Genomic DNA, 26,058 nt, shown 5'->3' on the forward strand with positions numbered 1-26,058 from the left:
AATTTTTAAAGGGAAACTAAAAATGGAAACCTATCATGTCAAATAATAGAAAAACTGTCAAATAATTAGACAAACTAATTTGTATCATGTTTTTAGGTAAAGCAAGATGATACTAAACAGTATTAAAATGGTATTTTATATCTACAAGCACACAGGCTAAATGCAAAATGCTGAGAATACAGCATACTGAAAGGAGTTTCTGTAGTCTTCACATTATCTGTTAGGAAAATATATGACCAAGAGACATACAACTGTATGATCAATAAGTGCCAGCTTCAATAGTGCAACATTTTATTAATGACAGAAATATTTGTTTTTAACACTGCTCATGTTACAAAAAAAAAATGCAGTGATAGTAATAATGGCAGTAAAGGGGGATTTTGCACTGAAGATATAAAATAGCAAAGCATGTTTCAGTGGTCTTTTAAGTGGATCAACAAAAAGTTTATTAGTGAAAAATGGAAAAAAACCCCTTTCATTGATTTAAACTGGCCAATCAAAGAGCAGAATAAAAATTTGTGTAAAATGGTGTAATACAACGTACTCAAGGTTATCTTAGAAATGTTACCCTTTTTTTTCAAGTCAACTGATGTAAATGTAAACACAAATTGCTAAGATACATTTAGCAATGGCACACACGTGCATTTGATTTTTATTGAATTCAACTACACAGCATATAAATGTTTAGTACTAAAAGGTGCACTTTTAAAACTAGGTTTATTTGTGGCTTGCTTACTTACTTATAGCCTAGATTTATGCCTTCTTTTGCTTGTTTGTTTTCAAATTAGACCTACAATGGTAGTGTTCCTAATAATACATTTGTGTGGAATGTCTAAGTTTCCTATTTTAAAACTCAACAATCTAAAATGTAAAACAGTACCGTGTTGTTTTCAAAACTTTACACAAAATTTTCACATTCTGGTTTCCATATGTGTATTTCAGGATGTACATCAAATTTGAAAGGGATATAAGCTGTGTCTGTGATGGAAGAAAAGATGTGGGGCAAATTAAAATAGCCATTTTGAAACAGTAGTTAATGTATTTTTTTTTCTTTTAAAAACCCTCTTTAATTCTCCTAAAGCTTTACATACAAAGAATAAATGAGATACGATCTTATTTCCTTAAAATTTAATATTGGAAATCGGTGCAAGATAAAAATCTATGATGTAGTTGACTTGTTTTTAAACGTGAACCTGAGTAAGGGCAGGAAATATAACATGACTTCTGACTAAAAGAATAAAATTCCTTCATAATTTAAGTAGCGGAACAGGTTTTTAATGTTCTACCACAAAACAGCAAGGCAACAGATGATAATGGCCTTGTATTCAATGAATTATCATGAACATCCACTGCAAACCTGAATATTTTCTGCAAAAATAAAACATCAGATTATGCACAATAATAAAAAGCATCAGAAATAGATGCACCTGGATCTTCTTTTCTCATTTTAAACCACAAATATCAGAATTCAGCATTTATGTCACAGTCCTTGAACAGTTGCTCTGAGATGACTACATTAAGCACACTACTGCACTAAGTAGACACCCCACAACAGGCTTGCACTGCAACAGTAACATAGTTTTCATATAGGCACAGACCTTTTCTCATTCATGTTCAAAAACAACATGAAATAAGCAACTCAAGACAATATTAGGATTCATCCTGCGTTTCCTGGTTAGCGAAAAGTTCTTGCCACTTTGGTAATTGAAGTCACTGAATGTTTTTAAAAACTGCAGGTACCTCAGGGAAAAGAAGAGTTCCATATTCAGCAAGGCAGCATTATATCAGGATATTTTATACCAACTAAGGCATAAAGAACTTTGCATCAGGGTATACAATATTCAATCTCTGAATAAAGTTTCATATTCTGTGTGGCGAAAGTGCATAGGAGTGGGATTCCACTAGAGTAAAAAGAATCCTCTCACAGTATTAAGGCCTTTCAATTTTATGCAAACTGTTGTCAGGCTAAAGTCAGCACAGTGGAAAAAATGTAGGCTGTCATCATACTGGACACCACTGGAGTTTTCTTAGCACGTCTTGTCTTCTCCTAGTTGTCGTTCATCATCTTCATCAGCTTCCTCAATAACCTGAATTTCGTCTGCTTGAGGTAAAGATGAGATTTCAGTCAGCAGTTTAGCTCCTTCGGTTTTGTTTTTTTCTTCCTCTTCAATGACTTTCTTCCATATTTTGTGATTTTCACTGAGATGGTGTATTAGCTGGCAAAATATTCGTCTACCTTTTTTTCTTTGAACTTCTGCAAAATTATAAGCATATTTGATTGTTTGACATTCAAAGCAATTGTATTTTACACATAGAAAACCAAAGGCACATTGCAGAAGAGATGTAAGTTTGAACAAGACATATGAATGCTTATTATGAGTATTTAAATAGTGGCATGGCAAAGGACATCAATGAGTTTCTGTTTCAAGTTGCAAGTCTTCTGGTAGTAACAAAAATTTTATTGAAAGAGTAAAATTTATGAAGCAGCATAATAGAAAAACCTACAAAATTTGCACTACTCAGTTTCAACTGGCATTGCTGATCGGAATCTATTAAATGACAACTATGCACCAATTGAAATACAGAAACTTACTTAAAATAAGATCATCTTCCATTTCTTCATCATCACTCTCTAACTGTGCACCATCATCATCTTCAGTACTTTCTGCATCCTCCTCCTCTTCATCAACCCACTGCCCTGGAAGCAACCCAGCTGCATTGTAGGAGTTACAAAGGGGACCAACTATGTGAGTGATGAAAGATTCTTGCAGCTTTGCAAGCTGTGGAGAAGAACGATCCATGAAGGGGCTTATAGGTAATCCAAGACTTGCTTCCTCATCACCCTGAAAAAGTGAAAAAAATTATCAGAATTTCTCACAAAATTAACTTTAATTTTTTTATTTTAAAAATTACTTGTAAGGAACCAAGGAACTACAGTCTACAGCTTCCTCATAAGGGGAAGAGGAGGACAGGCACTGATCTCTTCTCTCTGGTGGCCAGTGATGGGACCTGAGGAAACAGCGTTGAGTCAGGGGAGGTTTAGGTTGGATATTAGAAAAAGTTTCTTCACCCAGGGGCTGTTTAGACACTGGAACAGGCTCCCCAGAGAAGTGGTCACAGCACCAAGCCTGACAGAATTCAAAAAGCATTTGGATGATACTCTCAGGCACATTATGTGATTCTTGGGGATGATCCTGTGCAGGGCCAGGAATTGGACTTGATGATCCTTGTGGTCCCTTCCAACTCAGGATATTCTACGATTCCCTGAACCCCTGAACATGGATTGTATCTTTTTACTGGAGGAAATAACAGTACAGACTAAGTGAATAAAAATGTAAATAGGTCAATTTAAAATAAAGACATATTATAGCTGAGATTTGCATAGTCCGTAATATTTCTTTGCTGTGAGATATCCTTGTGCCTGTTATTCCTCTGCATTTACAGGGCAGCTTTCTTCCCATTTTATAAACTGGAGGAGAAAAAAATTGAACAGTTGTTCAATCTGAGTTATAATCATCTATTTCAGCACTTCCATGGACCTGATAGTTTTACAAGAAAAAGTTTTTTTCATAAACAAGCAACTTAGAATACTAAAGTCTTACAGTAAGTGTAAACACTTCAGATTATTATTGCTATTACCTAAATCTCCAAAGGACTTTTTTTGTTTACTATTATCTTCCTAGTTTGAAAAAATATTTTTCAGTCCCTGATTGTTGTCTCATAAATAGTTAGCTCCTCAGGAAGGTGACTAGAGAAAAATAATGGAGAATATAGAATATATTTTGGGGGATTTACAGAAGTTGTTAATATAAAAATAGGCAGCAAATTTTCAGACTTTTTCTACTTAATCTTGATAGGATTACTTATCAAAGTTCCCTTTTAAAATTGTTATACACATTTTAATACTGCTAGTTACTCATGTATATTTTTAATATTTCATTTTCAAAGTTTTGAAATATCCTCTGTCTTTGCACTAAGAGTTAGCTGAATATACATTTCCAGTCTTGTGCATTTTGTACATATTCTCTGACCTGGAAACATATCTGTGAATTTTACTTCCCACGGAGGAAGAATTAATTTTGGTTTATCAGCATTATGCTATGGAAAGAACCCCTCCCCTCCAAAACAACGCCTAATATCTGAAAAAGGGACGACATTGGCAGGGAATTTGCTTTGTAACACAGTTAATAGAAACTGAAAGATTATGTACGTAAGCTACCTATGAAAAATAAAATTTTTACTATTCCAAATGAGAAGATGGAAATATCTTACCTGAAGATTTAACACAAGAAATTATGCTTAATTTAGTTAAACCATTGGTAAAGCAAAGAATCATTAAAACAAGAGTGGATTACCCTTTCCACACCCACCTGTTCATAAAATTCATTAACGATGCCTTCTGTCCACTTCAGATGCAGCTCTCTAATTTTGGCTGGGCCATTAATATCTGCCAGTTTGATGCATATTTGACAGGCCAGTAGTCGATCGTTTTCATTGCTCCATTCTATACCATTACTGTTGATATCATTGACCTGGATTAAGCACATACATTTTTAAAAATTAAATTAAAACTATTCATCAGTGGGTTTGGGTTTGGTTTCTTTCAGGTTCTGTACAACAGAGACTTGCAATAGGTTTTCTGTATCACTTTTTGTCTTATATAGGAAAAGAAAAAAAAGGTTCTTTATTATCTCTCAGAAGATGGAAGTGTGAGACATGATCAGGGTCTCCTGTAAACCCCTATGTCACATCTGCTAGGTTTATTAGGTAATCTACAAACAATCTACAATTGACTTGTACAAAGGAAATATTCTATTTGCATTTTAATAACTTAAATTCAAATATTATAAAACTTAAATGCAACTTATTAAAGCTAACAACTACCAAGAAGCAATGATAACATGAGTATATCAGGACCAGATCAGTGCAGATGCTAAAATGTAACAAACCTTGGCATTAAATTCTGCAAGGAAATCAAAATGCTTCTTGAGGTCTGTGGCAAGGATTGCTTCAATCACTAAGAAGCGAAAACGCTTGAATTCTACGTGATCGAGATTTGATAAAAAGTTGTATTCTGGTCGTGATAAGAAAAGATTCCAGGCAGAAGCAGCGTGGTGATTTTCTAAGACTGATCTGTCATTGTAGAGAACAGCCTACAGAAAAACAAACAAACAAACAAAAAAAACAGAGGGTCATAAATGATGAAGTCAAGTTTTTAAAGTTATAATTAAATATTTTGAAGTTTAAGGGCTAGTTAGAAACAAGTCTTAGGTAAAACAAAACAAAAAAAAAATTGGAAATTATGTTTTACCTTCTAATTTTAGGATTAAGGTGACACAAAACTGGCAGATGAGGGAAAAAACCCAAACCAAACAGTTACCAAAGTTTCTTCCTTCTTTACAAGCTCTTAACAATATCTTGGTGCCAGCTACATTCAGACTGTAGGCACACATATACAAACCACTTAAAATGTAGACTTTGGAATGTGTGTATGTGGACCAAAGAAAGATCTAAGTATATCCCTTTAATTGCTCTTAATTCCAGTCTTCTTTCAAAAAAACCCCCAAACCACAAAAACTAACAAACAATCAAACACAAAAAGAACTCCAAAGCATATAAGAACTGTTGTTAATGGGAAATGGTTATCACTAGTTTTCAAAGTGCTATGTTTAATACTGATGCATACATTTTAACTGTAAATGAGTTAACTAAAATATTAAAACAGTAATAGATTTTACTCACAACTTCCATGTTTATATGAAACAGCCTAGAAATTAATTAATTGAATATAAATTAGATAGAACCTAAAAAAGTCTTTGAAAAACTTCAGAAAGTATGAACAAAATGAATGTTTATATCTTTGAAAATTGAAGATGAATGTCTGTGTTGTTTATTTTTGTTCTGCGTTGTATACTGTTTTCTGCAGAAATACTTAACTACCAATATCCTAAACTCTTTTTGCATAAGAAATTACTAAAAACTTATTGAAAATTACATTTTAAAGTCTCTATCTGCTGACAAGTCATGTCAGTTTCTGATTTAGTGCTATTGATGTTGTGGTTACTATAAGTTTCTTGTCTCTAACTTATAAAAATACATACAAATAGCCATCATAAGTATTCTTCCTCAGACAATATTCCACCCTTAAGATAAAAATATGTCATCATGCAGCTTAGGCATCTTTTCCTCAGTGCTCTTCGTTTCAATTCTTCCCTGCCCTACCCCGATTTTCTATTTGCTGTTTCATTCAGATTTATTCTCCTTTACCTCTTCTTGTCTTTGCCTTTTAGACCCTGAAGTACATAGCATCTCCTTCCTCAGGTTGCTCAGAGTCCCATCCAACCTGGCCTTGAACACTGCCAGGGATGGCACAACCCGTTCCAGTGCCTCACCTCTCTCACAGTGAAGAACTTCCTCCCAATATCAAGCCTAAACCCAATGTCAGTTCGAAGCCATTCCCCCTTGTCCTGCCACTACATGCTCTTTTAAATAATTCTTCTCCATCTTTCTTGTAGGCCCCTTCAGGTACTGGAAGGCCACAATTAGGTCACTCCAGAGCCTTCTCTTCTCTAGGCTGAACAATCCCAATTCTCTTATTAGGTGCTGCAGTTAATTGGATTATTAGAGGAATCTAAGTTTTCACAGTAATTGCAGGTAACATTAGATTTCAGAGGACTCCCAAAATGTAAGATATCCATGAATTAGCTGCTGAGACAGTGCTAGGGTCAGCTCTCTATGAAATAATCCCCTACTCAAACCTGCATTGATTTATGTCATTATTTTCAATTTAGTAAATTGGAAATTGTTTTTACATGCATACACAACCAATAGGTACAAACCACATCAGAATTTATCAGGGAAGAAAAATAAAAACATTACACAAGTACAGTTCAAATTAATTTCTCAATTTCTTGAATTGGGCAAATGATCCTAAGCAGGCTACAGTAGGCATATAGAAGAGAAAAATTTTCTTTATTCTGATTTCAGACACAGTCAATTTTCTAGTTAAAGAATGTCTTACCTGAGGTGCATTTGTGGCCACTAGAAAAGCATTTGTACGACCAGGATGATCATAATCATGCATGGCAGCCGCTACATATAAAGCCATCAATTCCAAAGCAGGAATGTTTGATGCCAAACAACCATAACTGTCATCAGCAATAGGACAACTTTTTGAAGAAATATAGCTGACTTGAGCAGGGGCAATACCACTGGCTTCCTCTAAAAAAAATTGAAAGTACAAAAATAAAATATTTTTAGAACAGTATTTCATTTGTAATACATTTTAAATTACTCAACCAGACACTTGCGAACATAGTATGGTTATCCTTGTAATTGAGGAGCTGAATAATTGGCAGAGAAAGACTCATACTTTAAGAAAGAAGAAGTCTTACTATTGTTTATAGATAAACCAACACTTTTGAATAAAAGTTGCAAGAGATTTGCCTTGGTCCTCAAAACTGTGCAGTGCCATAGAAGTCATGAGAGGAAGCCACTTCTTTTTCAGCTACACTTGTGCTGCAGAAAAAGCTGTTTCAGAGAAATGTTCCAGCAAGCACAAAAGGCAGTCTAGTGGAACAAGGGACACTGGTCCCCTAGGCCATGTCTCTTGACTGCAGTACAGTTGTCTTTTAGATTAGAAAACAACAATAATGATCCAAGACTTTCATTATTAAAATGCACTTGTAGGTATTTGTTCCATGGAAGGGAAAAAAGAGAAGGTGTAAAAACTAGCAGAAGTGTACATCTCAAAGTCCAAACTACAGATCTTGGAAAATCCACATGGGTACCTATGGTTACACATTACTGTTAGGGTCATATTTTTGCCTTCCCCTTATTGTTGTGCTGCTAAAGAGCTCCAGTTGTCAGGCACACCTGGAATTTCATTGCCTTCTTAAAATGACAGCACTAAGAAAGCATTCTACAGTTTACCTCCAACCAAAAAAAGATCAAACAGCATCTCCCTTAGTATTTCTATAATTTGCCCATATCTTGAACTTGCAGGCCTATAGGAAAAGCTTGGGGGACAGTGGAAACTACTGCAAAAGGAACTAAGGGCATTAAGTTAAAAATATTTGCACAATAAGAGATTCAAAGTTTCTAATTTACAAAGTCACTACTTTAAAAAAAAAAAAAAGAAAGAAAAAAAGAAAAAAATCCAGTAGCTCTTATTTCATCAGCACAAAATAAAAAAGGAACACTTTTGCATTAATACAATAAGCAAGGATTAAAAATCCTGGTAACATTTAGACTGGAAGAGTTTCAAAGCAATAAGACTATAATTTCTTATTCTAATTTTACTTTTTTTGTAAAAGAGAACAAAAGGATTTTTGCCACTTTACTTTCTTCCAGTCAAGTGTCCAGTCTCAACACATTTAACACTTAGAAAAGGCAATGGGGTGCAATCAGTGGACATGGACAACCTGGGAAAAAAGAAAGGTGACTGCAGAAGGGCTAATTAGTAAGGGAGAAATAACATATTCTGTACAGTTCACAATTTACTCCTTAAAATTCCAGCCCTTTAAAAGCCGTGACTTGCATCTTGTCTCTTTTTACTGTACATATAAAACAGAGCATGCCTGATTTCCTCATTTCATTTTTCTGAATTAGAAACCATTTACCATGAAAGTCTATGTTTAAAATAGTTTACTTACAGGATACATTTCAGTAAAAGCTACAAATTTATATTTAAAAGTTAGTTTCATGAAGTCAGAGGCAACACAAAAGCAAGGTTCATTGGAAGTAACTTCACACAAGATCTGAATTTGGAGTCTATTTCTCTTTCAAGGATGCTTTTATGCAGTTATTGTTAGGATAGCCATGTAATGCCTGAAAGTCTGCATGTGATACCTAATACAGAATTCAAAAATAGTCATTTTTACAATAAAGCCATTAAGGAGAACTTCAATTAAGTTAAATACTTTGGTATCTTTTCTTTGGTCTATTTAACTTTCCAATAAAGTTAAGAAATATTAGTCTAATGTACTTCAAATGCTAAAAATACCCTAACTGTGGCAGAGTACAGAGGTTTCATTCAACACAGAAAATTTATTAAGTGAACCAGTACTCTTGGCTAACAAACTAACCATTATTCATCTAATAATTTTTCTAAAAGTCAACTGCATGATATTTCTGAACGGTGTGTGCTAACTTTGTGATTTTTCTACAGCCTCACATTAAAGTACAAAAAAAAAAATATTAGTGCTAAGAATAATTATTTTCTTCCAGAGTAATTTGGTTTACCTATTATAGTTTCACTGAAACATTCTCCAGCAAAACAGAAAAATAACCTCGGTGAATACATACCCATTTCATTTTCCATGATATGCTCATTGTGAATTTGCTGAAATCCAGGAATGGGCCGTGTGGTCAGATACCACACTGCATGGAGAACATCCGTGGCATGTATACGATTGTGATCTGAAAATTATAAAGATATAATAAAAACATTATGTGAAATATAATCAAAAGGAAGAAAAAAAATCTAATGTACCAAATGCATGGGAGATTTTAATACAAATTAAATATAAAGGAAAATTTGAATTGAAATCGTTAGTAGAGGCTCTATGTATCACCAAACAATTTTAGGAAGCAAGTTAGATAAACATCAAACATTGTCTGTGCACACCTTACCCTACCTAGGAGTCAGGAAGAGATTAAGTGACCTTTTAAATCAATGTGGTAAATCTGATACCTACAAGCACCTGAGTTGGACAAACATCCACGACATGAGGGAGTGGGAGGGTGCGCAGGGCAAGTGTGTTTTTTTGCTTTGTTTTCCAATAAATTTGGCTGCCCTAGACAGCAAGATGGATAATTACCATCAAAATTCTCTATTTTCTTATTATTTTACTAAGGAATTAACCCAAATTTCTCTTAAATCAACAAATATTCTCCCAGTAAATTCAGTATGTTTGATTCAACTACTCAGTCAGATTCTTTAAGATTATTTTCAACCAACATATTAACAAGTTCAGTTTTAGAGTCGACCCATTTCGTCCTGCAGTTCATTCAATCAGTTCTAAATTCTGTCAAGTGTATTCATTACGAATGTACTAAGCTCAGACACTGACTACTTCTGTATTAAACATTAAACAAATACACACAGTAAAGGAAATACACTGATATATACAAAACCCAAATGTAATTGGATAGTACTTACAGGGAATATCTCTGTAGCCATTTTCTAGTGCACGGAAGTAATTCATGAATTCTTGGGATGGAATTTTGAAAATTTCAAACAAGCCAGTGTCTTGAAACAAGGTATAAGTTACCTAAATACATATTAAAATTAAGTTTAGTCTGAAAAACATACCTATGCATATTCTGCTTTTTTAACTTTAAAAATATTAATGTTTTAAAATTTTTCTTGCCAACAGAGATGGAAATTACTGAAATTCCACTACAGATTATCAGAATGCTACTGTCATAACGATATATTTAATTATTTTTTTAGCACAAAAATGTGGATTTTTATTATCCTCTCAATGCAGAATAATAATAAAAGTTTTTATTTCCTAACTGATAAATTTATGCACAACTGATTATTTTTAATATTTCTCATTTTTTTTTGTCAGGTAAGTAACTCGAGCTTTTTTTCCATTACTGACCTAAAAAAGAAGAAATCTATATTCTGACTTATTATTCAAAAATTCAAATTACTTAACTGTGGCAGCAGTCATCACTCTTAAAAAACCCAAAACAAACAAACAAACAACTCAACAAAACCACGTCTCAACATTGTGTTTGGTTTTGACACTTCTGGATGTTTTTAACAAAGGTAGTTGGTAAAAGAAAAAATATTTCAAAAATGTACTAAGAACATCCATATATGTATCTAAACCATATATTATGGTTTACATATAGAACTTAGCGAACCACCTGATCTCCCCACAAGGCTGCAAATATTAAGAAAACGTTTTAAAACAAGTGACTGCTGCTCATTTTTACAACTTTTGTCCCAAATACACGAGACAAATAGAGGTTCCAAAGTGTGGGAGGTGCTCAAAGGAACAGGAGAGCAAAATGAGGGGGCATCACTCCTTCTACCCATTCCCCTTTCACAGACCCAATCTCAAAACCTTAAAATAGATGGTAAAATTCAGTTTTTAATTGTCTGTTAAGTAAGACTTGTCTCAGATGCTTGCAGCACAACAGGCAAAAGGACTAGGATGGGAGAGGGAGGAGGAGAAATCATACACATACACACAATATCAAGGAGAAGTGATACACAGATCCTGGTAGAGTCAAAACCTGTACACTAAAGTACTTAGAGGTTTCGACTATCCCCTAGACTGCACAAAAATGGAATGCAAGCCAATGGGGATCACAGAGTACTTGTATCCCACTGTAAAAACACCACTCAAAAGTGGATTGTGGCATTCTAGTCTGTACCTTGACACTTGAACTAAGTCAGGTGACAAAAGACCTGAAAACATTTGATCAAACAAGGCTAACTGAAGATTCAAAACAATACCCAGAATATTGTGCGCTATGAAAGAAAATACAGTGTCTAATAACAAAAATGAAATTATCCCCATTGTTTTTTCCTGACTTCAGCACAGGTGCAGGCTTGTGGTTCCAACTGCACCGAAGCGTCTCTAACTTGTTTCCTTCCAGCTGCTTATTCCTAACACTGATCTTGAACAAAAATTACATGCATTCTACTCCAGGGTGGAAAACTAAGATACTGGCAATAGAAATATTTTGTAGGCAGATGAGAAGTAAATCCAGCTCTACTATAGCTCCATGGTTGCTAATCCACTATAAAGAAAGAGAGAGAAGCTTCCAGGTGACATTGATAAATGAGAGAAGCTGGGAAAGAGCAAACAGGATCATACTTTGCCAGTAGACTGGCTTCAGCACAACATGAAACTGCACAAAAGAGCTTAATAGTAAGTCAGAAAAGGGATACTACATGCAGAAAGCAGCATGGGAACAAAAATCCCATTGTTTGTAGGATCAAGAGGCAAAAGACTGCCTAAAAGATCACTTCTCTTCCCCCACAGGTGTAGCGCTGGCAGAAATATTTTACTGAAATAAAGAAAAAAGAAATGGTTGACAAACAAGGTAGTAATTCTGAAAGCAGGAGACAATTCTTCACAGGAAATGGCATATTATGACAAAACCTAGTCACTGTGAGTCTAACCTACTTTTACATTGAGAACAAAATTCAGAAAATTTGGAACAAGTTGTCTATAGACAAAACACTTTTTATGGTTTACGAGATGGAGCACACAAGAAATCATACTTCTGCTTGTCAAGATAGCATTCATATATATGTTAACTGCAAAACATCTTCATGGTTTAAATAAAATATATAAACACAACAGCTTTACAAACCCTCCCTCATATAATAAAAGACAACAAACCTGGCTAAGGATCCTTCCAGACTGATCTCCCATTTCTTTTACAAGGTCAAAAATTTGGAAATTCCAGTTGCTCATCTTCTCCATTAGTGAATCATGGTCTAATAACATTGTTTCTAATGTATAACTCTGCTCCACCTGTATGAGATTAAGATACTTTATCATCCCTAAAATAACAATGAAAACTAATTTATCAGTTGAGTTGGCAAAAAAAAGCCAGGAAAATGATAAAACTTTAGTGAACTTATTGAATGGTGCCATAACTACAGCCCTGATAAAATCATAAATCAATAGTACAAATAGCACAGTTAAGGGCTTGACTTTTCCCATATTGGGGCAGCAGACTCCAGCGTTTTCTGAGACTGTGTTAAATTTTCCTTCTTACTTCTTTTTAAACAAGATGAGTTAATAAAACAAAGCAAAAATATGCATAGGCTAACCAGATATTTACTGAGCTTTACCAGTTCATTATTTGAACAAGTTTTAAGAGACCTGATATATAAATCCAAAATTTTACTAAAGAATAAACCATTTGTATCCCTGTTATTCCAATCAACTGCATTGTATCAACGTTCATTTGTAAGTCTTACTGGAACTTCTGAGAGAAAATACTAGTTGATCACTGTTTGAGAATACTCTCAATATTAAATATGCACAAATCAATTTTGATCAGTAAAAACTTCATACAATGACCAGCTTTCTTGTCATTTGCTAGTAAAATTTATGCAAGCTAGAAATAAACAACTGTTAAATAAGAATTTGAATTCCAACAATGCATCATTTCCCTTTAGAAATTACAATTTTAGCAATGCAAAGACCTCTCCACAACAAGATAGAAATTATAAAGGAATACTGTATTGATAAAAGTTACTGCAAGCTTTTTTTGCAATTACATGCTTACAAGCAGATTATTTTGTGTTTGATCGATCATTTCCTTCCTTTCATCTTTTTTCTTCTCTGTATGGTGGAAAGATTCTTTTGAAACATTAGCACTTCCAATTTCACCTGAAAGAAAACACATAAATACTACATCAATAATTTCTTTGTGAATTACTACTGTCTAATAATTTTTCAACTGATCATACAGATAATTCACAGAAATATAAGTAACAGCTTGTTTCTAAGCCATTTTATTTAAGAATTATACAACAAAAAAGTTGTAACAGAAAAAATGGATTAGACAAAACTTATCTGAAGATTGAGAAAAGCTAAAACTAACTTTTTATTTGCAAAAATCGGTTCAGTGATTAGTTTAGCTGAGTTGGCAGAGAACTTGTGTGATATATGGAGTACAGAACTATAAAGGTATGAGTGGAAGCCTGTTTTAAAATCCTTACTATGAAGCAGGCAATATTTTATGTTATCTTGATTATTCTAAATCACAAAATAAAGTAAAATATATGCACATGAGTTAAAATATAGGAAAAATTTTACGTAGAAATATAAAAATTTTAAGTTAACTGGCCTAGAAAAAAAAAAGAGTAAGTTGATATCAAATATTTGTCTATTTTGAAATCCCACCTGATTTTCTGTCTCTGTGTTCTGCAGATTCTGGTTCTGGTGTTGGAACAGGCTTGAGTATCTGACGTCCACAGCTTACAGAATACATGAAAAATATTTACAACATTCAGTAATTTTCTTCTTTTGCTACTGATGTCTTCTACTGAAAAATATCTGCAGATTACTTTTCTTAAAAAGGCTTTTGAAGGTTCCTCCAAGTGACCTTAGGATTTTCTCCTAAATTTGGCACACAAAGATTTAGTCTGTGCTAAATAATCAACCATCACCTCCCCCGGACTCACCTGCATGCATTAATAAAGTAGAGCTCATTACTTAGAAAGTATTCAGAAATACAGAATTCAATTCCCAAGTAAGAAGTCCTTTTCTAAAAATCTATAGAATATTGTTACTCTAAAATAACAGCTGTTATGAGGGATGGGCCATTTCAAATCAATGACATACACAGACCATTCTTTAGTTACCCCTGGATAATACAGTCACAGATTATTATGAGATCATGTGCCCTTTTTCCAAGCCTAGCAGATGCATAGGTCTTGCTATATTTTTTTCATTTTAACTCTATTCTTTTCAACACACATGAAGTTACCAAGTATGTAACAGAGTTTACAGTACCTGCTACACATATAACCTACAGGTGTTTTAACTTGCTGCTGAAAATCTGGAGAGCTAGATGTGTATCCTGGAGGCTTATGTATATTAATGCTTGGTTTTGTAAGGAAATCAGCAGTATCAGGAAATTCTACAGGTGACCAGTTGCTGAAAGCCCCGCTGGAGACAGATCCATGACTGGGTGAACCCACAGGACTCAGACCAGGCGAAGCACCTTCCAAAACAAACATTACGTGGGGTTCAGGTCACAATAAAAACGTCTGCTTACAAAGACTAGATTTAAACAACATGAACACGCTGATATTATTTTAGTACTACCTTTACATGAAAAAAACACAGCTGTAATACATGATGTACTAACTACTGTCTTGTGCCATGTCACCAAGCTGCATAAATTGCATGATCTTACCTGCTCGTCTGGGACCTATATAATGAGTCAACGTCATAGAAGATGATCTTTGCTTTGGTATTGTCAGCAAGTTTGCACCAAAAGACCCACTTGAATGAGATCCTTGGCTGAAAAGAAAACAGTAAGAATTATTTTTTTACTTTCCTAGTTTTTCTTCCATTTTTATTAAATAAAATGCTTTAAAAATAGCTATATTGTCCTGTCACAGATCCGCCACCATTCAAGAAAGACAGAGTATTAGAAACATCAGCTAGACAATATATGTCAATTATAGGGAATAAAAACTGCTGGGTACTGGGTGAAAGCAACAGACAATTTTATACAGTCCTAAAATGACACGATAAATATACTCAGACCAAGTGCAATAGGTTTTACTTCTAACATGCTACTTTTCTCAAACATTTGAACAAAGCAGGCTATTTTCTAACAGATCTGAGAACATTTAGAGGATTGATTACTTTGGAAATACCATCAAAACCTTACACAGCTACAATGATTTTCAAATGAATTTTGAATGCTTAATTATTTGATTTATTACAAACTTAGAACTAAAGCTGGTTTTGACATCAAGTCAGATTGTGCTTCAGTAGCTGAATCGTCCAACTCAATAGTTGAATCCTGCCATCTGCTGTTCTAGGCATGAAATTTCACCCCAAAATTCAAATTTATTCCTTTAGCAAACAAAAATGTAATATGCAATTAAAAATAACTGTATATGTGTACTCAAAGTGAGAACATTTAATGTAAAACTAACTCTTTCTCTTCAGTGGGGGAAAACAGTGTTTACTGAAGCAGATTTAATCTTGTTTAATCAGATTGCAAACAAAAGTCAAACACAGAAAAAATTCTTAATCTCCCATCATTTGTTTAAATATATGAATACAAAAAATGAGTCAAAGAATAAACATAGATTTATTTCTGAGTATATCCAATTACTGGAGAGGGTCCAGCAGAGTGCCACAAAGATGATGAGGGGTCTGGAACACCTCTCTTATGTGGAGAAGAGAAGACTGAGAGGGCTTCTCATCAACAGATATTAATATCTCAAAGTGGTGCCCAGGGACAGGATGAGGAGCAATGGCCATAAACTAAAACACAAGAAGTTCCACCTCAACATGAAGAAGAACGTCTTTACATTCAGAGTGGCAGAGCACTGGAACAGGCTGCCCAGGGAGGTTTTGGAGTCTCCCTCCCTGTAAACATTCCAAAGCCATCTGGACACCTTCCTGTGTCACCTGCTCTAGGTGAGACTGCCTTGGCAGCGGGGTTGGACTGGATGATCTCCAGAGGTCCCTTCCAACCTTAACAAATCTGATGCTTGACACGTTGGTCAGATTTCAGAAATGTTTGGGTTGAAAACTAGGATAGATTGATCTTTTCACTGTTTGTACATTGTTTAGCTATCACAGCTCACATGTATTACTTTAAAGCACATAAAAATGCTGCAAGAGTATTTAGTGTAGGAAGACTACATATTAGGGAAGGTCAGTTCATCTTGAGCTAGTGTTTGAATGAGAAGCCAGATCAAGAATTCACATACAAATGAAACAGTAGATATCAAGATTTGCTTTTAAGTACTGTCTGGATGGGTAAAAAAAAATTGTGAAACATTAAATCAAATTTTGCAGCAATATTAATTTATAGTACCACTATGTAATATCTTTTTCAATTCAGCAAGAATTCAGTTCAAAGCAGTCAGCTGTTATTTTTCTGACAATTTAAGCATCTGAGTCAATGGGACAAAGTGCTCCAGGAATGCAGGAATGGCAGGACTGCCTCTTGGCAGCAGGAACAGCTATGCCAATGCATCTATTTCATCTAACCTTATCAAGAAAGTAAACACCCATGGGGGTTTGGGAGATGATTATGTGTTGGAAGTTAAAGGGAACCTGATAAGAACAATTGTTGGAAGGTGCAAAGAGACAGGGACAGAGCAAGTGTTGGCAAGAACTCTGGAGGGCAGGACACCAACCATAAAACAGTGAACATGTCTTCTAGGTGAGGGTGTTTTCCATATTGCTACTTTTAATCAGGTGGGCTTAAGCATATTTTATTAAAGCGGAAAAAGACATTGCAAAGGCCAAATTATTTAAATGGTTCACTTCAAAATTAAATATAATACCCTTGGATGCATGTATCTAAACCTTCATCCACCATTAATAATTATCAATTATCAGAATAACTTATATTTGCTTTTTTAAAAATGCATCTATTATACTTTTCTTATGACCAAAGAAAAAAAAACAAACAAACTAAAAAACAACCAAACAAAAAAAGCAGAACTACACACATTTTTACAGATTTCAGGAGTAAAGCCACACCCATTTACACATTTAAATAAAACTAAATGTGTGAATTTTCACTCATATACAATATTAAACAAAAAGAAAAAAAGCATTTATTTTAATCCTAATTCAAAATGTTATCTTAATTCTGAAAATAAAATTTTATTTGCACTGTATTAACTAACAAGCAAAGAAGAGATGACTACCTTAATTTACCTTACCACTTGCTTGATGGCTGCAGGAATAATAAATGTTGCAACACACAGAACAGTGACTACGAAACACAAGGAAGTTGTATCACCTTTTTAATTATATATGCGTATATGGAAGTTGGAGAGTGACACATATTTTAAATAAAAAGAAGGAGGAAGTCAGTACAAGTTTAGAGACTAAACCAGTTTGTTTTGCAATCATGTATGTTCGGCTTTCTTTTTTTTGTTTCCTACTTAAACTGTTATGCAGGCCTATTTGTAATGACAGAGCACGCCATTTAACCTCAGAATGACCTGATTTCTACTCAAGATCAGAGCCACAAAGCACAGTATGTAATTAACTTTTCAAGTTTATACTGGCAGAATTTGGAGCCTTAATTAACAAGATTTTACACCAAATACTTCTGCTGCCAAGTTCCAGCATTATTATTGCCCTTAAAATGTCATTCATTGCCTACCTTGATGTGCTATACTCCTGATGAGATCTCTTGCTGTTACTCCGTTCCCATCTCGAAGATGCTGATTCTATAGGTGACACGCCAGAAACTCCAGAAGTTCGTCTCAGCTGAGGGGTTGGCAGGCTACTCCTGCTATTCAATCCCTGTTGAGTAATTTAACCACAGTTAAAATCTATGTAATTAAAAACAGATGTTCAAATTTTATTTACGGTTTGTAAGGGCTATTTATTGTTACTTTTTACAGTGAAACAGTAAATATGGTATCTTACATTCACTCTTACTGCTCAAGAAAATAGAAAAGATGCCATCTAATTATTTTATTAAGAATAATTACTTTTCATATCTCTTTTTTCTTTCCCCAAATTAATATAGGTAGTGATAGTAATTTGCTGTAGGATTATGGATTCTTTTTCTACAACCACAAAGCTCTCCAGCTCTCAGGGTAGTCTGAGATTTTGATAACTCAGATGCTGAATATTGAATAGTGCAAGTACTGTGGAACTTGTGGAAAGGGTGATGTAGAATTCACAGGGTCAGTTCTGATTCATCAAGGATCCCTCTCTACTTCCCTAGCAGTCTCATAGCATTCGGGAAGCTTCCAAGGCACCTCACCACTCCCAGCCTGGAAGCTGCAGCTCAAACATTGGGCATCACCACTTTACTTGAACAAAAAGCCCTCTGCAAAGAGGGGCAGTGGCATTCCAACAGTCCTGTGTGGAAATAGCTCAGGACTTATTACCTCTGCCTTACTGAAATACCCCTGAAAAGCATATCTGTGTTTAAATAGCAACTAGTAGAACCTAACTAATAGAAAGGATAGGATCTCTGAACTGAAATTGGAAATGAGGAATAGCATGCCTGCATCCATTGTACAGAGAGCCTATACACTATGTTAAAAAAAAAAATATATGTATATATCTCACTGCATTAAGTCTACAATCCACTTGATAACTCGTGCCTAGATCTGACCATTAAGCAGAGGGAGGGAAGGACGGGCAGGGGAGAGAAGGATGGGCAGAGGAGAGATTCTTCTGCATAATAATGATGTGTGTAATTAGATCCTGCATAGTAAAAAAGATGTCAGGAAAAAATTGTTTAAAACAAAAATCCAAGGCAATATTTGCAGTGTTGAGCAAGGTCAGCAGGTTTGTGTGAGGATAGCTGAACCTTGCATAGTAACACTTCGAAGTCTGTCAGAAATAATGACTTTGCAATTTTAACCTTCATCAGAGATCATATGTGACTCACAAAGTTATTGCATATTTAAATAAAAAAAAAAAAAGGTGAAACTGTGTCAAAACAAATCAGTACAGTTTCTTACCCTGAAAAATCAGACTACTCTGAGTCCTTGATACAGGATATGCCTTGACTCTGTTTGCTTTGCTGCAAAAGTGCAGTCAGAGCCAGAAAGGTGGAAACGCACAGGCAGAATAGGACCACCACATCATCCACAGAAACCTACAGCAGTGCTTAACCAGCCCCACCAGAAAGGGAACCAGAGGAGCTTGCCATCACACAGGAAAGTGCTCTCAGGTTGGAATGGACCTCTCTGCCAGTGGACCACAATCCAACCTGTGTGCTCTATGCTGTTTGGAGAGCACAGATGAAAATCCCCAACACTGGAGGAGAAAGGTCCACTCCCAAGTGCGCATGTTAGCACAATATGGAAAGAAGGCCAGAGCACCTGTGCTTACTTTTTCCTCTTCCTGGCTACTCTGAGAATGAAGGAACACTGGGGATATGGCAAACATCCAGAACTTCCCCTACTAGTTACAGAAGCACAGAATAAACAAAACACGGGTAGCAAAGGACTAAGGAATTCCAGATCCCTCTATCCTAGGAAAGTCACTGGTAATCACTATACAAAGGGGAAAAGTTGCTCTGGAAATAAAACTTACACCATGCTAGAAATCAAAGTTATTATGAAAGGACTTTTGGTTACCAGCAACAACAAGAACCATAGAATCATAGAATGACTTTGATTAGGAAGGGACCTCGAAGATCATTTAGTTCCAATCCCCATGGACAGAGACATCTTTCACTAGACCAGGGTGCTCAGAGCCCCATCCAGCCTGGCTTTGAACACTCCCAGGGATGGGGCATCCACAACTTCAGTAGGGCTGTTATTATAACTGAATGCACTTTGGAAGCCAATCAGGGAAGAGAAATAAAAATGTACATAATCCTCAGCAAAAAAAAACAACTCATTTGAAATCTGGAAGAGATTTTCCATATTCCAAATCAGAAAGAGAGAATGGGAACCTCTCAGCATAGTTTGAAAGGTACCATTTCGAAGAAATACTCTCTCATTATTTTCTTTGGTGTGTCATAATCTGGAGTTTGTGCTCACTTACTTGGTTTTTGAAAGAAAGAGAAATTTTGTTCTTACAGTAATATACATAGGGGGAGATCTTTTGGCTTACCCTTAAGTCAAACAATCATTAAAACAGTGGTAAGCACTGTTTTATCCATCATGTAAATTTCTGTACAGAAACCTCCCCAAACTTAAAGGAAAAGTTACTTTTAGGAAGGAGGAAAAGAAAGTAGCTGTGAAAAACCAGAGTCTTCCAATTTCACATACTCTTCATAACCACTCTTCAGCAAGGAATAGTTTTCATTTCAAACAATTCTGACTAGCTGCATAGAAATCTTAAAAATTAAAAGATATACTAATCCTTAGTAGTTTTTAGAGAAATCCACAAGAAAAAACATGATGAATGACTTTGATCCCTACTCAGCTGATTTCTGCAGATACCCATGTGACATTCCAAGGAATTTCTTACTGCAATGGTTCAGCAGGATCTTCCAAAGAACAACCCATAGACAGTGAGTTTTCCCCTCCCAGAAATATGGATCCCAACAGACATTTCACAGGCAGGCTGTATCTGGCTCAAGGCAGTTTGTCTGACTCCAAAGTACTAAGCCAACAAATTGATTAATTTGGGCCCAGCTGCCCACTTCCTGGAAATATAAATCCAGGGCAAGGATATCCCAGACCAGCCTCCACAATAAACAGCCTCAAGCTGCCAATACGGGGCTACCCTAGAATTATTAGCTCTGGTGCCCTGCAGCTGAGTTTCTATATTTTAATGTTTTTCCACCACATTCTTTAACACATTGTATAGTAACTACATTCTTGCTTTCACTTATTTACCCTAGATAATGGAGAAGTGACAGCAGATTTAAACACTGGTCTCATAATGTGATTTGCTGCACAGAAAGAAGCAATATTTTTCCTTTTACATGGCTGATTTGCTTCTGTCTAATGGCTATTTTGCTGTCCACGAGAGTAAATTTCTTGGGGTAAAAAGGTCAGTGAAAAAGCCGCAGTGACAGTAATTGTTAGGTAAAGAATGTGAGAGAATCAAGAACAGCCCTGTTTGTTCCTTATCATGAGAATATAACATCTTCAGTTTATATTTGCTGTTATTTTGAGGAATTATGTGTTCAGGGTGCACACCAGTGCTTTTTTTATCTGTCTGTCCACCAACCACTTGAATTTGCATTTTGGTACCTGTCACATTACATTCAATGTGTTTTCACAGCTGCTCTCTTTTGACCTTAAGGTACCACAGGTACTCTGTAAAGAAGCTACTATGCAAACAGGAGCATTCTTTCCTGGTGAATTTTCCCCTTTTTTTTTTTTTCTAATTGCAACACACACATGAATGAAAATTAAAATCGTTTGACCTTGAGCAGCTTTCGATCTTTTTCAGCAGGATCCTCTATTTCAGGACAGGGGAAGAAACCAGGAAATGGTGTGAATGGACTAGCCTTTGGCCTGCATGTGCCTGAGAAAGCACCAATCAGACTATTAATGCTTCGAAGGGAAGAAATCACATGTGGTGGAAGAGACGGATCAGCCAGGAGGTCTGTCAGCATGTTCCGAGCCTCATTGAGCACTGAAAGATCAACTCCATTTCCACTGCCAGCATTCTGGAATAGAGGGAAATGTTGCAAATTATTAACATGTCAAAACTTTTCACTGTATTCTCTGTTTTAAATAAGTCCTTTATCCATTGTAAATTTTAAAAAATAAACTGAAAAAAAATCAATGCCATATTATTAATTAAATGCATAATATACTGACCTGGTAATAGGGCTTGTACCATTGCTTCAAATCCCAATCCCAAAGTATCATCTGCAAAGATAAAAAAAAAAAAAAAAGAGTAATAGGTGATATGCTAATATTGAAAAATAGCAATGACACAACTTGATTATGTGATGTAATGAAAAATGTTTCTCCCTTCATGTTTTTGTATGTAACTTGGGCCATTTTCTTAGCTAATGTCACCCAGCAAAAGCCCTATAGAAGAGTCTGAAGAAATTGCATGCAACAGAGATATCTTGATGACAGAGTAATTATATGGCCTTATTTTAATATTTCTGGATTGTTTCTAAATCTTTTAATATGTACACTAAATTAAGTGATGACAGTACTTTCCTACATCTATTCACCTCAGCCTACAAAATCAAACCTAGCCTAAAACCTGTAATATATTTTTTCTTTCCAGAACCATTCGAACAGTAGCAATTTCTGTAAATACCGTGCAGAAAGCATTACATCAAATCATTCACTTTTTAAAAAGGCAAAAAGCTCCCCAGTACCTCAGGTTAAAAACTGGTAATTTCAAAAGCATTTTCTTGCAGGAGGTTTCATTAGGTTTTGCTTGAACATGGTTACAAAGCTCCGTGTTCTGAATAACCTCACAAAACCCACCAAACCCGCAAAAGAACGTCAGCAACACGATCTGAAGATACTATCAGCTTCAAGTACGTCAACAGCACTCACTTAATTTGTCTTCTATACTGACAAAAAAATGAAAACAACAGACAAGAAATGAAAGTCAGATGTCTGTTTTGTTTCAAAAGGTTTCAGTCTTCGTGACTTCCTGACAGGTTCTAATTATTCTCTGATGAATTAACCTGTTTGCACAACACGCATTCACAAATTAAACAAATACAAAGATAACCCTTTTTGTCCTTTTTTTCATAGTTACAGAGCACAAATAAAATGCCAATACCCCACTTGGCAGTTCATATTCTGCAGTCCTGGATACTTTTCTGCCTTTGTTTTTTATAGGTGAGAACTATGTATGTTCTTGTTCTTCTGAGACTAATAGCTCTTTCATGGAGAAAACACAATGTTCCAGTCTGGCACTTGTCCAGTAGAAGGTGCAGAAAGTGTCAATTGAAAAAACACAGGTGGACGTGTCAGCATTGCCCAGGCAAGGGCGGCACTTAAAGGCCCTTTTTCTCTTCAGTTATCTTCACTGAGATACCACTAAACCGTGTTTAAAGTCAATAGTTATGACATCCACTTGCTATGAAAACTGAAGAGATCTATCATTAAGCATGTGCTTGAACTGGGAGTAAGTTATGCTCTATTAGAAATTCATGCTGGTTAAAGCAAGTAGATCAAAATAAGAATTAAGAATTTAAGTATTTGAAATGTTTAAGTGATTAATCTAGCTCCTGTGTCTCTTTTTTTTCTTTTTTTTTATGAGGCGACTGTTAGTCTGTCACTGACAAGCATTAAGGTAATAACCAACATTATCTGGCAATACCCATTTTCCCATGACATATTTGGTTTTAGCAACATCTTCATTCTCAGGTTTCTCTTTCTAGATTGACATTTATTTACTGCATTGGACATCAGTAAATCTTTTGCTTTCATTCTGCTCTCCTAAGCTCGCACACAGAGACTATTAATCTGCTTCATTAACTTTTGACTCAATCAGCAACAAAGATCAGCTGTCCACATGAGTTTTGTTAGTTATATTAGTAACCTTTGATACTAATGGTCCACAAAGTTGCGTCAGTTTGCCCGCAATCTTGCAACCTCCTTTAGGGGACAGAACACAGGTTTCCCTCTTCTAATATTTTATTTTTCTTTTAAATGTACGGTGTGTTAGCTAATTTTATTAATTTATTGTAAATGAGCTCTTAATAAAAAGAACCCCTCTTGCTCCAGGACATTTCTGTACCAAAACTTTAGCTGCAACTACTTTTACTCCTTTATTCACCCTTTAAGCCACTGGGAGCTTTTGTGTACAGGTATGTGTACACACACACATGCTCACATAAGCTATAATTGCAGGGGTCAATCTTCTTGACTAAAAAGGTTCAAAACCTTCCTTTTGACTTTAGACCTGTTATATAAAGAAATAGCCTCAAAGTCACAGAAGCAAAACTTATTCAGTGGAAAGCATTACTGCTCTATCTTGTGTCCCATGCTCACACAGTATACACAAGGCAAAATAATCTTCCAATCTGCTTCCAATGCAAAAAATGGTTTGATGTTTTAGATGGCAGGGCACCATTTTATTCACAAGTTTATTTAGATGAAAAATTTCACCGCTTGGATTCATCACTGAAAATTTTTTGTTGTCAATTAAACCAGAAGATTTAAGCTTTGCCACTGATTCCAATTTTATAGCAAAGGCAGCAAAACAATTTTGAAGTAAACATAAGTTTACCTGTACTTTCCTAACAACTTTTTCTTTAATTCAATATACACCACCATTAATTAGAATTCATATCTTCTGAGAGAAGACAGGTGTATATATTAACACAGCTAGCAGGCTGCCACAGTCTGTCAAATTTTCAGGGCTCGTTCCACGTGCCACACATCAAAGTAATTAAAATGAGCTGACGAAAATTTGAGGCAAAAAGTAGCAATCTTTTCCACTAAGCACAGAGGGAAAAAAATGCAGATTGCCAAACAAAGAATATTTTTCCAGGGTAATTGCAACTTGGTACATCTCTACACCAAGCAAACCCTTATAGGTTACTAGTGAAAGGGGTGTTACCTTTCCTTAGGTGCTCACAATGCTCCACAAGATGGCACTCAAATCCAGAAAGCCTCCCCCACAAAAACAATTTGGGGAGAAAGGAACAGAAATCAGCAGCATATTCATTAACAGACCTTCTGCAGAACTGACGTGGTTAGAAGGACAAGGAGAGTGAGAGTTTTAAAGGTTAACAGCTGACAAATTCTACTTCCGGGCAAAAAAAAATTCTCTGTTTAAAGAATTTACTCCTTACCACTAAAAGAATTGTGGTTCGTCTCTCACTACCCACCTACCTTAGTTTAATTAGCCTAACTCCATGCCTTGCAAGTTAAATTTGGAATACTAAACAAGCAGCATTTCTGGCATTATTTTTTGTTGAGAGTTAGACAGTCAAAGCTTTAATCACTGTGGATCATCAAAAGTTATAAAGTATTCCCAGTGTTGCGTTGATCTTACAATAGAAGTAAAAATTATATCGTTTATTTTGACTTACTGTGAACAGACCAAGAGACCTTAAATTAGGTCTTAGGCAGAGCCTCAGCAATTTTTGATTTTGCAACATGAGACTTGTTGCAGAAAGATCTGTACTCTGTAATACTAAGATTTTGTAATCCATTGCACATAACGTTCTTCCTCACCTCCTCCATCAAGAAACACCTTATCTAGGACTGACTTGAGTCACAAAACTTCCAAGCTGCAACTTATACCTCTGCTTAGTAACTCACACACTTCGGCTTTCAGTGTCCATTGTCCCTGGATCACATCACAGCAACTGAATGTTTGGGAGCTCCTCTGAAAATGAAACTGCTCTGGGCTCTGATAGTGCAGCTGAACTGAAAGGTGAGAAATGTATAGTCCTTCCCCCCCCCCCCCCAACCATCTATGCCAAATTACCAGTCCGCTTGGAGGAGTTCTCATATCAGCCTGACTCTAAACCCAGAATCTTTCCCTTTCACCCGAAGAGCAATGAACACACTTCCCTGGTTTTATACACTTGCCTGTCAAGCTGATAAGGATTTCGAAGAATAGCTAATAAAAAAACCAAACCAAAAAAACCACACGTGCCTTGGTCAATTATAATAATTGCATCTATTTAACATCTGAAATAAATTTCAACATGGCTTAACGAAGACAAGCCAGCTCACGAAGTACAAGTGACCTTTTCTGATCTGGCTACCATCAGCCATCAATGTCAAAATGAAACATGTCACTCAAGACAGGCCAAGAGTGTCAACAGAAGGAATTTACATCACTGAATACTCATTTTTTTAGAGGCTAAAAAAGTTGCTAAAGCTCAACAAATTCTCCACAAAGTTGCTGTTCCAAAGAATGAACACTGTATTCAGTGATATAGGTGTTTAGTCAAATCTCAGGAGTTTTAAATATGTATCCCTAAGTGGAT

General features: G+C 35.5%; 1 protein-coding gene across 1 annotated transcript in view; it reads right to left on the bottom strand.

Moving 5' to 3' along the window:
• Positions 1-254: 254 nt before the first annotated feature.
• Positions 255-26,058, bottom strand: part of PDE3B (phosphodiesterase 3B) — an 87,180-nt gene continuing 61,376 nt past the window's right edge. The window contains exons 3-17 of the mRNA XM_018075953.2: positions 21,953-22,003; positions 21,553-21,798; positions 17,863-18,005; positions 14,908-15,014; positions 14,502-14,712; positions 13,890-13,963; positions 13,270-13,373; positions 12,372-12,506; positions 10,163-10,274; positions 9,307-9,420; positions 7,022-7,221; positions 4,950-5,153; positions 4,371-4,532; positions 2,594-2,843; positions 255-2,254 (exon numbers count right to left, since the gene is read on the bottom strand). Coding sequence (XP_017931442.2) covers positions 2,028-2,254; positions 2,594-2,843; positions 4,371-4,532; positions 4,950-5,153; positions 7,022-7,221; positions 9,307-9,420; positions 10,163-10,274; positions 12,372-12,506; positions 13,270-13,373; positions 13,890-13,963; positions 14,502-14,712; positions 14,908-15,014; positions 17,863-18,005; positions 21,553-21,798; positions 21,953-22,003 — 2,340 coding nt within the window. The 3' untranslated portion in view covers positions 255-2,027. The remainder of the gene's footprint in view (positions 2,255-2,593; positions 2,844-4,370; positions 4,533-4,949; positions 5,154-7,021; positions 7,222-9,306; positions 9,421-10,162; positions 10,275-12,371; positions 12,507-13,269; positions 13,374-13,889; positions 13,964-14,501; positions 14,713-14,907; positions 15,015-17,862; positions 18,006-21,552; positions 21,799-21,952; positions 22,004-26,058) is intronic.

This window comes from Manacus vitellinus, unplaced genomic scaffold, assembly GCF_001715985.3.
Source record: "Manacus vitellinus isolate BGI_N305 unplaced genomic scaffold, ASM171598v3 scaffold_30_pilon, whole genome shotgun sequence".
Classification (NCBI taxonomy): Eukaryota; Metazoa; Chordata; class Aves; order Passeriformes; family Pipridae; genus Manacus; species Manacus vitellinus.